This window comes from Staurois parvus, unplaced genomic scaffold (genome assembly GCF_062004578.1).
Source record: "Staurois parvus isolate SC_StPar_1 unplaced genomic scaffold, SC_StPar_1.0 ptg000200l, whole genome shotgun sequence".
In the NCBI taxonomy this organism is placed as follows: domain Eukaryota; kingdom Metazoa; phylum Chordata; class Amphibia; order Anura; family Ranidae; genus Staurois; species Staurois parvus.
Window position 1 is genome coordinate 3,761,005 of NW_028317996.1, and position 14,956 is coordinate 3,775,960.

Consider the following 14,956-nt stretch of genomic DNA (forward strand, 5'->3'; position numbering starts at 1 on the left):
CTGCATGTCTTTGCTAAAAAAAAATCCCAATACATGTAAATTAATTGGTTTTTGTGAACGTTATACTGTTTACAAATGGCGGTATATATACTGGAATTATATTTTATTTTTACTAGTAATGGCGGTGATCAGCGACTTATAGCGGGACTGCGGCAGACATTCTGACACTGGGGGGAACTGACTTGGTGTCACTGACATCCCCAGTGACACCAATATAGTGATCAGTGCTAATAAAAAGACCTGACACTGTACTAATAGCACTGTGCAGGAAGGGGTTAACATGAGGGGCAATCAAAGGGTTAACTGTGTGCAGAGAGTGTTTTACTAGGGGCCATGTCAGTGTGCTTTACTGTAATCACACTGCTCTGGATGGCTGTGCTGTGCACAGCCATCCAGAGCAGTGTGACCGAGCTGACAGGGAGGATGACTGGTAGTAAACAAAACAGTACTCCTCCCCATCAGAGATCTTCGTAAATCACTGGACACTGGCAAGTAATTACCATCCGGGACCCGGTGATCGACAGCTGCAGCCGCGAATAGGGTAGGGCATGCAAGTGACTCGCTCGCGTGCGCCACCCTACCCGGAACTGTAAAATCACTTGTATATATATGTGATTTTGTGCACCTGTAGCAGTATTTCTGCTATAGGGTGGATGGGAAGCGGTTAAATGGGAATCCCCAACGATAGCGGATGAGGTTGTCTTGTAATATCGGCAGCTACGGTTTCATAGAGCGCCTCTTCAAGATCGGGGATTGGGAGAGGTCAGAGTAGATCTGGTAAGGATGATTCTGGAAGGAAAGAGTCTTAGCCTCCCTGGCTGCTCGCATCACTGGTCCTTGGTTCTATAGAAATGGAATTTCAGTATTAGGTCCCGGGGAGGACCCTTTGGTTGCAGTTGAGTCAGGGCCCTATGCACTCTATCCATATCCAGGTGCTCAACCGGAACATCAGGGATTAGTTCTTGAATTAGAGATAACACTGAGCCCTGGAGGTCTGTAATAGTCTCGGGTAGGCCTCTGATGTGGATATTACTGCGGTGGGCTCTATTTTCAACATCTTCCAGCTGATTCCTAAAGGTATGCAGTTCAGCCTGTAGGTGCTCTATATATCCCTCATGCCCATCCAAGACCATGGTGCCATCATCCATTCTATGTTCCAGTAAGGCTGCTCTATCTCCCACATCTGTAATATCTTTTAGTAAGTCAGCCGACAGCCTGCGAGAGACCTCGCTAAGCTCTTCTTGAACAATTCCCCTTATCTTACCCAGGAGGACAGCATCTGGGTCCTGGTGTGAAGGCTGCAGGGTGGATGGAAATTGTAGGGAGCTATTGGCCAATCCTCATCTGCTGGGGGCGCCAGTGCCATCTTGGCGGGAGGCTGGCAATGTGACTTTGGATCTGTTTGCTGCTTCTGCCTGGTCCTGTCCAGCGAGCCCATGATATTGGACCGATACCTGAGACTCACCGGTGCAGCAAGGAACCGTCAGGGGAATGATAGGTATCTGGTAGCTGAGGAAGGAGGAGGTAGAGTGCCCAGGGTGAGGGGAGCTAGCTCAATCTGCAACCATCTTGGGCAGCCTCGTGCATGTGCCCCTCCTATATTTTTTTTTTCATACTGTCACCAGTGAGTATCCCTGATCACTGCCACACCAGTCAAATTATGACACTTACTGCTGTGGTGACAGAATGTAAAAAAGACATGAAAAAAAAGTAATTTCTTCATTTTCTAACAAATTGTACCAAAAAAATTACAACTTCAAAAAACTCTGTATCTCTTACTAAATATCTTTGTCTATTTGGGGGGTATTTGTATTGCTCTGGCATTTTAGAGCCTCAAGAAATTAGATAGGCAGTCAGTACATCAGCATTGATCAATTTTGAAATATACTGAATATGCCATAGTTTGTACACTCAATACCTTTCACACAAACTAAATAAAATACACTGATTTGAGTTATTGTTACCAAAGAAATGTAGCAGAATACATTTTGGCCTACATTTTTTAAGAAATATTATTTATTTGCGAAATGTCATAACTGAAAGAAAAATGTGGGGTATTTTTTTTTTTTCAAAATTCTCTGTATTGTTTTGTTTATAGAGCAGAAAAAAACAGTCATGATTAAATACCACCAAAAGAAAGCTCTACCTGTCTCAAAAAATGATAAAAGTTTTATTTGGGTACAGTGTTGCATGACTGAGAAATCGGCAACTGGTCTTCTCTCTGTTGTTTTCTAGCACTTATTACTCCTTGCTGCTTCACAAAAATACCTTACAGTCACAAGAGGTGGTCATCTCTTTCCCCTTTAGAAATATTTAAACACTTCTAAATGCTACACAGGGCCCTTTGTCGGCTTACATCCCATCATGTACTTAAAACATCTGTCCTAATTACTGCAGTAGCTATGCATCTTCCTGGTCTCCTGTAGGCTTGCCATTATACAGTATCTCACATATGAGAGTTTTTATCCAGCTTTAATAGCAAATGCAACTTGATTGGTTATACTCCTTATCTGTTCACAAGACAATCTAGTCCTTGTATTGCTGAAAATATTACTGCACTACATGGTACTATTTTATTAGACCTTTATTTACACCCTAAACATTTATATCTCAGGATGTTTTGGAGAGCTTTTGCTACACAGCTCCTGAACCTCTTTGAACAATTCTGATGCTCACACATCATTGTTATTCGCATTCACTTTTCATTATATCCTTCCCTCCTCATATCACGGTTGTGGATTACCAAGTTGCCTGGTATATACCGTTTTTAGTCATCTTGTCCTTGTCTTTAAAAAAAAATGGCCTTTTGCATTAAATGACTGGCATTTGCTGGCTTAGTACTGGAAAGGGTTGTGTTACCTCTGTTCTTAGTGTTTCCTTTGTGCATTTTGCTCCCTCTCCACATGCATTCTGTAGGTGCCCTGGCACTTGCCTGTCTCTCTCACCAAAAGTTTCAATTCAGTTTCAAAGTTTCTCTACAGACTTTTGCCCAGAGATCTCCCAGCATCTCTAAATCACTGAAATCCACCCATTTAAGCATACTACAACCTCTAAGTTGGGTGCCCCTGTTTCCTTGGGGCATGCTGATCACTTTCTCCATACTCTACAATCTATCATGTGGTGTAGTTCTCGCCTAGGGTGCTCAACAAGTGAACTTAGGGAAAGTATTCCCTTTCCTCATCCTGCAATTTCTTCTGTTTAGACTTGCCGAACCTGCAGGTATTGGTTTGACCTTGTATACTGCTTCCTACCATCTTGGCTTTATTTTTTCACTGTGCTCTCTTTTTGCAAGAAATTGTGCTTCTCTGTTGCCTGTTGTTGTCTTCTGTGCCCCTGTGGGTCCTTCTTCAGGTGATTTTAGACCATGCAGATTGCTCCCGATATGTTTGTAGCACTACCCCTGTAGGAACCGCTTTTATTTTTGCACTGGTCTCCCCTGTCTTTGCCTCGCAGTCAAAAACAAGGTATTTTCTATAGCCAGGTGCAAACACACTTTCGCTCGTTGTTTTCAAGGATCAGTCTAGGGGATGTTGTTTTTGTATTTTTAAGTAAAATTGGGGATAGGGTTGGGATATTTAGTAGGATACTCCAGAGTTAGAACTAATTACAGTTGAGTACATCTAACTGATCTCCTAGCACTGTCGAAGTCCTGGCTAGAAGAAGATACCAGACTTCTCTTTGGTAATAGCAACAAGTAGTTTAGGAGTGAGCAAAGTCCCTTTAGCAGTAATAGTAGTTGTAGCAGGGCAGAGCTCTTCAGGTACAAGCCAGTTACAGCAGACTGTGGTAGTCCAAATGTAACAGAAACTGTGCAAAGTCCTATGCAGTATCAGCAATTGGACAAGCTCTTCAGAACATTAGCCAGTGTTCCATTTTTCTCAGAACTATACTAGTACCTCCTTCGTAATGAGGTGTTAGCAGGATCAGCCCGTTCACTGTCAGCACTAGCGTTTAGCCCCTGTTTTTCACTGAAGATTTGTGTCAATTGATTGTGGGCCAAAGCAATTTATACGCACAACAATATATTGCTGCCCACCCAAATTCAGCTCTTGCCAGACAATTTGCATGGAAACCTATCGTGGTTTCCAAATTTACAACTTTTTTGGGCTTAACCCTCAACATGGCCATTACAAAAGAGAATGAATTGCGGTCATATTGGGCCACAGACCCAATTCATCATATGCCTCATCATATGTTCTCTGCAGATACATGTATGCCCAACAAGGCCCAGTAACATACTGGTACATCGCTAGATTTTGAGTGGTTCTACCAGGATGATGTCTGTAGCTACAGGCATCATCCTGGTATCATTTGTTTCAGCTGGTGGTCAGTTTTCATTAAAAACCAATATGATTAAGCACTGGATCGCTTTTACAAGCAGTCGGAAGGTACATTTCCCCCCCCCCCTCCCACTGCCTTCCACTGCTTTCTTGGGCTCTCCTGTCCTACCAGGGAACCCAAGAATGCAGCCAACAGCTCCACCAACTGACCACAGAGCAGATCGGAGACCGGAATGGCTCCAATTATCTCTACGGTCTCAGAAACCAGAATCTACAGGCATTTCATAATTTCAGTTTCGTTAAACAACTCCACTTTAAAATTGCAGGAATTGCAGGAAGAGCTCACAGGCAGTTGCATCATGTGAGTCAGCTGGTGGGGTGCTAAACAGATCCAGGACCATGGTCCACTGTGGTGGAGCCTTGTTCATGAAGACTCTTAGGGATAAGCCTGACCTGGAGAGATGAAGATTGAGCAAGGTACTGGATCTTTAGCTTTGCAGCAAAGGACATCTGACACAGAATTTCCCTGCAGAGATACACAGGGCTTCACCTCCGAAGGGTCTGGGATGCGAGCACCCCATTTAGGGAAACAGGCACATTGTGACCTTGGACACGGAGGGGGAGGGTAAACTGCAGGCTTTTCCAGCACACAGAATGCAAAAGGTAAGGGGATTAATGCTTGATATTCTTTTGGTGAGCTTTGTCATTATTGGTCCCTTTCTTGACTTCAACGAGTCTTTGTAAGCACCAGGGAATTTCTTTCTTAATGATATATTAGTTTCCAGGGAGTAATTTAACGCTGCACTGTCTAGTGATATAGATCAGTTATCTGATATCTGGGCACGCAAGGGTAGCAAATACTCCAGGTCTCCCTCTCCTTTTGTTTTTGCCTGTGTTCTTCCTCTGTTGCCCTGAAGGCTTCAGAAGAGAAAGGAGTAAAAGTAAGTGTAGCAATCGTGCACACAGAGATGGATGCGAACCTCCATTTTGGCAAAGGCCTCCATCTTGTATAATTTTCTACTCCCAAATCAGTTTCCCTCATCCCCCCTCCCTCTCTGTTGAGTGACACGTGGTCCCTGGATGCTGAGTTCAAAAAGGCATCAAGGCCCAGCGGGAGAACTCATGGCTATAAACCCCAATTAGCCTGGCCCCCAGATGTCTGTGAGACTCTGCTTGGAAAAGGATTGTAAAACCATAAACCAGTCCTTCGCTGAGCCTCAAAGACATTCCAGATAAGCCATAAAGCAGACATCACATTCCACATCCACTTTCCCCTATGATTACATATCTTGGACTAAGAAAGACATACATAAAAACCAGGCATATATTCAGATCGGTCTCTTTGATACAAGTTGTCTGATATATTACCTCCCCTAGCTGACATCAACAGGAGAGCAGAAAATGATATCTCCTTAACCATCCCAGCAGGTATGTCATATTTCATATCTAGACGTTCAGCAGATGATTCTGCGTATTAATCTACTAATGGCAAGGCTGCCAAATGCACTGAGAGTAAGTTATGAACCATGACATCAACTGTGAGGGTTTTTGGTTCTAGCTTGGGTCTCCGCCCCAACACCCCTCACCAAATGAGGAGATTGGTTCTTTGCTGTAAGGAGACACCCTGCTGAGTTCCTAGAAAAAGGTTGTTATGCTTGGAGTTAAGCTGAGCTGAGTTGAGCTAAGTTGGAGATTCTCCCTTGTAACATCAGAACCAACTTTGGGAGATAAGGCACCCTTTTGGCTCAGGAAACTTGAAAGCTGCTTAAACCAAGGCTTTGACAAGTACTTTATCTATCTAAATTCCTTTCTGTTATCTCTTTGCTGTGTTATTGTTCTCTGTATATTTATATATATATATATATATATATATATATATATATATATATATATATATACAGTCAGGTCCATAAATATTGGGACATCAACACAATTGTAACATTTTTGGCTCTATACACCACCACAATGGATTTGAAATGAAACGAACAAGATGTGCTTTAACTGCAGACTGTCAGCTTTAATTTGAGGGTATTTACATCAAAATCAGGTGAACGGTGTAGGAATTACAACAGTTTGCATATGTGCCTCCCACTTGTTAAGGGACCAAAAGTAATGGGACAGAATATTAATCATAAATCAAACTTTCACTTTTTAATACTTGGTTGCATATCCTTTGTAGTCAATTACAGCCTGAAGTCTGGAACGCATAGACATCACCAGACGCTGGGTTTCATCCCTGGTGATGCTCTGCCAGGCCTCTACTGCAACTGTCTTCAGTTCCTGCTTGTTCTTGGGGCATTTTCCCTTCAGTTTTGTCTTCAGCAAGTGAAATGCATGCTCAATCGGATTCAGGTCAGGTGATTGACTCGGCCATTGCATAACATTCCACTTCTTTCCCTTAAAAAACTCTTTGGTTGCTTTTGCAGTATGCTTTGGGTCATTGTCCATCTGCACTGTGAAGCGGCGTCCAATGAGTTCTGAAGCATTTGGCTGAATATGAGCAGATAATATTGCACGAAACACTTCAGAATTCATCCTGCTGCTTTTGTCAGCAGTCACATCATCAATAAATACAAGAGAACCAGTTCCATTGGCAGCCATACATGCCCACGCCATGACACTACCACCACCATGCTTCACTGATGAGGTGATATGCTTAGGATCATGAGCAGTTCCTTTCCTTCTCCATACTCTTCTCTTCCCATCACTCTGGTACAAGTTGATCTTGGTCTCATCTGTCCATAGGATGTTGTTCCAGAACTGTGAAGGCTTTTTTAGATGTTGTTTGGCAAACTCTAATCTGGCCTTCCTGTTTTTGAGGCTCACCAATGGTTTACATCTTGTGGTGAACCCTCTGTATTCACTCTGGTGAAGTTTTCTCTTGACTGTTGACTTTGACACACATACACTTACCTCCTGGACAGTGTTCTTTATCTGGCCAACTGTTGTGAAGGGTGTTTTCTTCACCAGGGAAAGAATTCTTCGGTCATCCACCATTGTTTTCCGTGGTCTTCCAGGTCTTTTGGTGTTGCTGAGCTCACCGGTGCGTTCCTTCTTTTTAAGAATGTTCCAAACAGTTGTTTTGGCCACGCCTAATGTTTTTGCTATCTGTCTGATGGATTTGTTTTGTTTTTTCAGCCTAATGATGGCTTGCTTCACTGATAGCAACAGCTCTTTGGATCTCATCTTGAGAGTTGACAGCAACAGAGTCCAAATGCAAATAGCACACTTGAAATTAACTCTGGACCTTTTATCTGCTCATTGTAATTGGGATAATGAGGGAATAACACACACCTGGCCATGGAACAGTTGGGAAGCCAACTGTCCCATTACTTTTGGTTCCTTAACAAGTGGGAGGCACATATGCAAACTGTTGTAATTCCTACACCGTTCACCTGATTTGGATGTAAATACCCTCAAATTTAAGCTGACAGTCTGCAGTTAAAGCACATCTTGTTTGTTTCATTTCAAATCCATTGTGGTGGTGTATAGAGCCAAAAATGTTAGAATTGTGTCGATGTCCCAATATTTATGGAACTGACTATATATATATATTGGCTACATCTTTTTCTGTAAATATTTTTATTGCACCCTTTTGACCTTTTAGTAATAAATCTTACTTTCTGAAAGTGTTGAACTGTTTCTAAAGCTCTTTAATGCAAACTAAGAACCCCTGTCTCTGAAGAGCACTACTGTGTGTGTTTAAACCTCTGTATAACCTGTATAACACATCAGAAACATATATAGATTTGATAAGGGTAACCAGGGAAGTTAGAAACCTATAAAGAATTATTATGGTAAATATCGGAGATCAGTATGGGGACACAGGTATGAGAGGTAAAATAGAATGGGAGGAAAGATGTGGACGAGGGAGATGGGGGGGAAAGCAAAAAAAAAGGGGGAAAATTAAGGGTATTGGAATATACTGTATATGTAATATTCATATAAGTGACAATTTTTTTGTTATGTAAAATGCTCAAATAAAAATGTAAATAAAAAAAAAAACTTCTGTATAACCTGCCTGCGGTGACAGTGGTATACAAACGATTATTCAACCATCATAGTGTTATTGCTGATATTGCCGAGTTTCCTCTTTCTCTGTACAAAAAGGAGATGGTGGCAATGTGAAGGATTAATTGCGTAATTAACCTGACCCAGTAACAATCGCTCCCAGGCTGCAAGTACACAGATTGTGGTCCATTAGCTGGAAAATCTTTGTGCAGGGTGCAGCTGGGCGTGGCATTGTTACGCATGTGACAGCGCGGTTTTAGATTGGCTAGTCTTTCGGTCACGAGTTCTGGTGAGAAGGGCTGGGGTCTGACGCCGCGATCGTCACAGTAAGAAGCAGCATCTTCTTTAGTAGTCCTTTCCAAAGAGGATAATCAGTCTTCTGCCGTCCCTCAGGTCCTTAAATCCACAGTCAGGGTGCTCATGGATGTGTTGATGGAGAAACCTAAAATTACAGCAGACAGACATGGCCATGCCAAAAGTCATCAGTCTGGGGTCCAGGAAGGTTCCCAAAATCCCTGGGATGTTTCCACCTCAAGCCCACACTTAGTAAGTCCTCTATGAAGGATGGGCAAATCCAGAAAAGAACTCCCCCAAAAATGTTTGTGCAGTAGTATCCTATGGAGGAGGACTTCCCAAGAAATCGGCATTTCAGTGGACCCAGTGATTTCTTACCTAAACAAGTTCCTCATATTATCAATATATGAAGTTCCAGCCCTTGTACCAGGTGGACAAGAGGTTGAAACGCTACTTAAGGCATCCAATTCTCTGGCAGGTGCAGCCATCCAACCATAGTCTGGGCCAAACGCACGGCAAAACAGGCTGAGGCCCTTAAAATAAGTTCCCGTGCACATCAATGCCTGGAGCTGTTCCTTGGGACTTCTGCATGAGAGGGCTGGGACTTTTGCTTAGGCCTCCTGTCAGTGCACACGAGATGTAACCTCTGGCTCAATAATTGGTCGGTAGAGCATCCTTGCAAAAAGCAGCTGGTGCGGATGCCTCTAATTTGTTTTGCCTGTCCATAGAATCATGGGTTTTCACCAAGATGCTAGCCTCTACAATGGTGCTCCTCTGAGCCCAGACAACACCCACTGTGGGCTATCTGGATGATCTCCTGCTTTGAGAGCAGTCAGAACGGATCTTTTTGTTCATTATTCAACAGATGATGCAAACGCTCTATAGAGCATTAAATTGATCCTGAATCGAGGGCACTGGTTTTCTTGCACCACCTGAAGCTTTTGGGCTTAGTCGTAGTCCTAGCCCTGTTGTGAATATTCCTTCTCCAAGAAAAACACACTGACAAAATAAGAGAAACAGTCTCAGCCACTGGATTCTCTAATACGTCTGACTAGAAAAAACAGGTTAGCCTGGGAGCAGTGAATGACTAATCCAGTGCTGGAGTTGGGGAAATCCTTCCTCCTGATGGTCTGCCAGTGATCTGAGAGTGATGGCTAGCCTCAGGGGACCTGATTGCTCAAGGAAGGGAAGCTCCCAATCAATACTCTGGAGCTCACGGCGATCCAGCTGTCCTTTCAGCATTAGACCTCCAAGCTTCAGGGTCACCATTTAGGATGCATACAATCTAGTGAGAGCACCAAATGCCCAAAGGTAATTTAATGATAAAATTGATTCATAGTATTATAGAGCCAATGCAGGGGCCAAACACACTCCACCTTTATCAGGGCTTAAGAATTCTGACTGTGCCTAAATGGACTCAGGTGAACAGATACCAAATAAAACTGCACTGTGATTTACTGCTTGGACTTTCCCTCACTCAAACTTTTTTCCTGAATGCTTCACAGGATAGAAATGGAAAGCATTCACTAACAATCAGGATTTTCCCATTCTCAACCTTTTCCACCAAACATTTCTCTGGGTAAAGATAGAAGGCATTCCATTTGAACTTTCCTGGATCAATTAAATGTCTGAATGACCTATGCATCATCCTACTTCACGATCTATAGCTTTGGCTTATTGCTTATGGCTTAGATGTTGAAGCCTAGATCCTGAGGGACAAGAAGCTCTCGGATTCCTACCCTCCTTAAAGATAGGAAGTCTGTTTCCCACAAGGTCTACCATTGCACATGGTAAGCATTGTTGACCAGAATGAAAGCGGGACAAGTGTTTCTTTTCTTCAGCATGGGGTTGGACCTGTCCCTGGCCTTAAGTACTATTAAGGATCAGATATTTTCTCTGGCAGTCATCTTCCAGAGGCCTCTGATCTCTCACTTGTTAGTGAAAGCCTTTGTTTAGGGGTCATGTACATTGTTTCACCTATAAGTTTTTTGTTGTCGCAATGGGACCACAGCTTGGTGTTGTTGGTTCTTAAACCAGTTAGCAATTTTCCCTTTCCTGTTCTTACTTGGGAGGTTGCCTTCAGGCTTTGGTTTCTTTGGTGTGCAAGGCTGCTCCTGGTACAGAAGGCCACCTTTCTAGTGGAAGTTTGTTTGCAAAGTTCTTAGGCAACCCTGTGAGCTGGGCTTCTGTTCTTGTTCATCTTGGGGTTATTGGGCTGTGGTTTGCTGTATTTCCCACCCTCATGGGATTACTTTAGGTCATCCTGTTGATCTAAGAGTACAGTCCTGTGATGTACAGTACAAAAAATGGGATGTTTTAGCTTGCCTGTAATTACTTTTCTTGGAGTATATCATAGGACCTTTGTCTATGTTCACTCCTGTATTCCTTGCTATGAAACTGGAGGTATTCTTGTCCATTAGCCTAAGATGCACTCCAAGAAAAGTATTTTAAAGGTAAGTATAAAAAATCCTATCTTACAAAAAGAAAAAATATCATAGTTTGATACATAGTGATTTAGCAAACAAAAAGTCAGTTAGGGGTTAGATCTACTTTATTTTAAATCAAGTGCATGTGCAAGTAATGTATAAAATTATTACTTTTCTGTTGAAAGCATTATGCATTTTCCTTTTCAGAGCTTCGCTTAGTGATACTGTAAACCTTTGGAAGAAATTGCTAGAGGAGCAAAATTACTCTGTGCTTAAAACGTGTGTTAGAAAATTCACTGTGGAGCCATTCAGAGCGGAGCATGTAAAAGATATCGCTGACCTTGCTGCTCTTGTAGACATCCAGGATGACATATGTAACAAGTAAGTAAAATTTTTATTGTTAGATCTCCTTTTAAAGGGTACAGTTCATTAGGAGCCCCTGGTAACAGGTGTTTCTCTTTGCTGACAGGAAAAGGCTTTAACTTGAGGAGTTTTGGCAAGAGAGCCATGAGGTCATTCAACAGTTTAGTCAGTTGGTACCAGGCTATGAGGAGGTTAGGAGCACAGTAATTCTGCTCCAGATGAAAGAAGAACTAAACAACAATGTAGGCCAAACGATGGGAGTCCCTTACCCAGGGGAAATTCACTACCTTTGCCCATGTTCTCTGTTAGGCTCGATTGCCCTACCAATGGAGAAAATGAAGACTGGCAATATTAGAGCAGTGTGGTTGTTGAATACTCTCAAGAGAGGGAGAGTGCATTGTAGGCCATGCCTGAGAAGTGCAAAGCAACAGTTGTTTTTAAAGGTGGAACCTGTTTGATTTTTGTTTTAGTTATTTATTTTTACATATTCAGTTGTTTGGAGATCACGTTGTTAATGTATTGATGAGGAAGGGGATAACTAATGGATGCAGTGAATGTGATGTGAACAGAGTAGTATAAGTCTGGTTTCTGAGTATCTGAATTGAGAAGTCGATGAGCCTGTTTCCTTTGAAGTGAAAGTGGAATGAAAAAAGATGGATGCTGGTTTTGTATGTTTAAAGTGACACTAAAGCTTTGGTTTTTTTTTTTGTTTGTTTGTTTTTTTAAACATGTCTATACTTACCTGCTCTGTGCAGTGATTTTGCACTTTCCCTGCCGGTGGTCCTGGCTCCTCTCCCTTAACCTATCCCCCATAGATTGACAGGAGTGGGAGCCAATGGGCTCCCGCTTCTGTCTCACCCAATGAGGAAGAGTCCCCAGACATCAGAGGCTGTTGAGAATGCCGCTGGTTTAAAGGGGCTTAGGTAAGGACTGGGGGCGGCACTGCTGGTTTTTTACCTTCATACATAGAATAGAAGAAGGTCAAAAATCTTGAGCCTTTAGAACCACTTTAAATGGAGAAGGGGCTAAAGACGACAGTAATAAATATACATCTAGTTGTGAACTCTCTGTGGCAAGAGTAAGTAAATGTAAGTGCAGAATTTATGGTAAAGTAACATAATTACAGGGGGTGTGGCTAGATTGTGAGCGGGACTGGTCTCACCGCTCAGGAGATCCATCAAATCCTTTCATAATCCTGGGTTATTGCTCGCCTATATATTGTCTGCCTATCCTCCTTTGTTGTCACTACATTTTGGGAACTCCAGGATACTACTATTATGTTGGCTAAAGGGAAGGTGAAGCCACCCAAAGATCCACAGTCGCAAAGACCTGTGAGAAGACTGATCACAGGATCCTCCTCCGCTATCTTGTTGCTTTCCTTCTCCCTCTTCTCAAGAACTGTGGGGACAATGGGGCCACACTTTACCTAACCGCCAGAAATACTATCTAGCTGGACAAATGGTGTTCGCATGTAGGTAGGTACAAAGTGAAGATGGGGATTAAGCCACAGTGCTGAAGTTTGCACTTTTGGGATCATATAAGAGCCTGAAGTTTGTGCTTCATAGAGGAACTCTTTCTACTCTGCCCCTCCCTGGCTCCATGAATGCTACCATTATGGTCTGGGAGCATATCCAAAATATATTGCAACCACAGATGACCAGTGTCTCCTCTTCCCTGCTGTGGATGTATCTCTGTCTAACACAGATCTCTGCTCTTCCAGACTCTGCGATATGGGCTTTTAAAAAGCATAAAAATAGTAGAGGATGTAGTAGAGGGGGTAGTCTGTTGACCTTTGAGCAATTAAAAGCAAAATTCTCCCTTCCTAATCATAATTTTTTTCCACTGCCTCCAATTATGCCATGTCTCTTGGTCACAGTTTCGTTCCCTTGCAGTAGAGACTCAGCCTTCTGTCATTGAAACCATACTTCTTTACTCATTGGAGAAACTTTATCAGGGGTTTACAAAGAATTATTTTCAGGTCACCATCGTGGCCACATTGTCGTATATCAGTGGCCTGTTGTAAAGCTTAGTGGGTGGAGAATGATCCTTATTTGCAAAGTGAAGATTGGGAAGACATGTGAGACTACCCCTTCACACACTTGGTCCGTGCCAGAGATCGACTAATCCAATTTAGACAAGATTTACATAACTCCTGCTAAATTGTGTGGTATATATTCTTCCCATTAATTATTATTTATCCTGTGCTGAGGATAGTAAACCCTTTCGTCAATTGAGTAACTGGTGATAACAACAAAAAATATGCAAAAATCCAATGAACCACAAATTATACCAGAAGAAACTCATAAATTGGCGGCAGTTCCTACTAAGGGTACTGACCCTCACAAATAATACAGTCATAAATATAAGTGCACTCTCCTATGCGGTCTTCTAATAATTACAAATCAAATCAAACATCCAATTATGTTTCAATAAAGTCCTTTGTGCAGAAATAATAATATCTCCCAAATTGTGCACGTGTATAATCCATGAAGATCGTGCAATTCATTCTCTGTGCTCCCAGTGGTCCCACACTCTCACTGACTCCTGTGGACTCTTAATTAAACAACAGTCTAACTCGCTTGGATGGAACAAATCGCTGGGTCTTGTAGTCCTCCTCTGCCCAGTTGTCACCATATGTTGTCTCAATGCGGCGTTTATGGAGGTAGCATATTCATATGTAAGGAATGGAGGAAGGCAGCCAAATAGTGTAATTCCATTTATTAAAAGCAAAATAAAAAAGTATATTGCACTCACATTAATCCAATAGTAACAGGCATAAAACGCCGAACCAGGAAGTAACACACCATCGTGCGCTCCACCAGATGGATATGATGTCACCACGGTCCGCACAGACACATTTCGCGAAAAAGAGAGGAAGGCGCCTCTGAGTGCAGTATTGACAATTTATTTAGTAAACAATGGATAAATTGCACTTACAAGATAAATAGTTAAAAATACTCATCGTGTGGTAAAATGGAGCTTATTTCAAGCTCTTCATTTAGGCCACCAGGGGATAACACATCCAAGGTGTAGATCCAAAAAAAGAATTGAGCATGCTCCGAAATGCATTACCGCCCCCTTCACCTCCTCCAACTCTGCTCTCCTAGCTTCATTTTGATGCACAGGCACATCCTTGACTCTGCTTCCTGATCCTATAGACAGATTTTCTTGCTGGACAGCTGGATGTCCCACCTGGATCTAATTACCACAAGATTAGTCTTTTTAACTATTTATCTTGTAAGTGCAATTTATCCATTGTTTACTGAATAAATTGTCAATACTGCACTTAGAGGCGCCTTCCTCTTTTTTTTTTCTTGTTACTGCATTAGAGCCTTGCTTCCACTCGCTGCCTCGGTGTTAATGTTCCCATCCATCCCTGATATCCATCTGGCACCTTTATCCTACAGCTACAGAGGTAGCGCTCCAACAAGCGCGCCCTATATAATATACATGTACTGATGAGTTTCGCCCCTCCCAGAGGTCAGAACCTGTGGTGGTAAGCGGACATAGTTATAAATCTAAAAATCACGTCTACTACACCCCTCCTGTATACTGAGGCCGTATGTACTCTAAAACCGGAAA

General features: G+C 42.4%; 1 protein-coding gene across 1 annotated transcript in view; it reads left to right on the top strand.

Annotated features, from left to right (window-relative positions):
- Positions 1–14,956, top strand: part of CIITA (class II major histocompatibility complex transactivator) — a 160,806-nt gene that overhangs the window by 97,534 nt on the left and 48,316 nt on the right. The window contains exon 12 of the mRNA XM_089678238.1: positions 11,219–11,392. Coding sequence (XP_089534364.1) covers positions 11,219–11,392 — 174 coding nt within the window. The remainder of the gene's footprint in view (positions 1–11,218; positions 11,393–14,956) is intronic.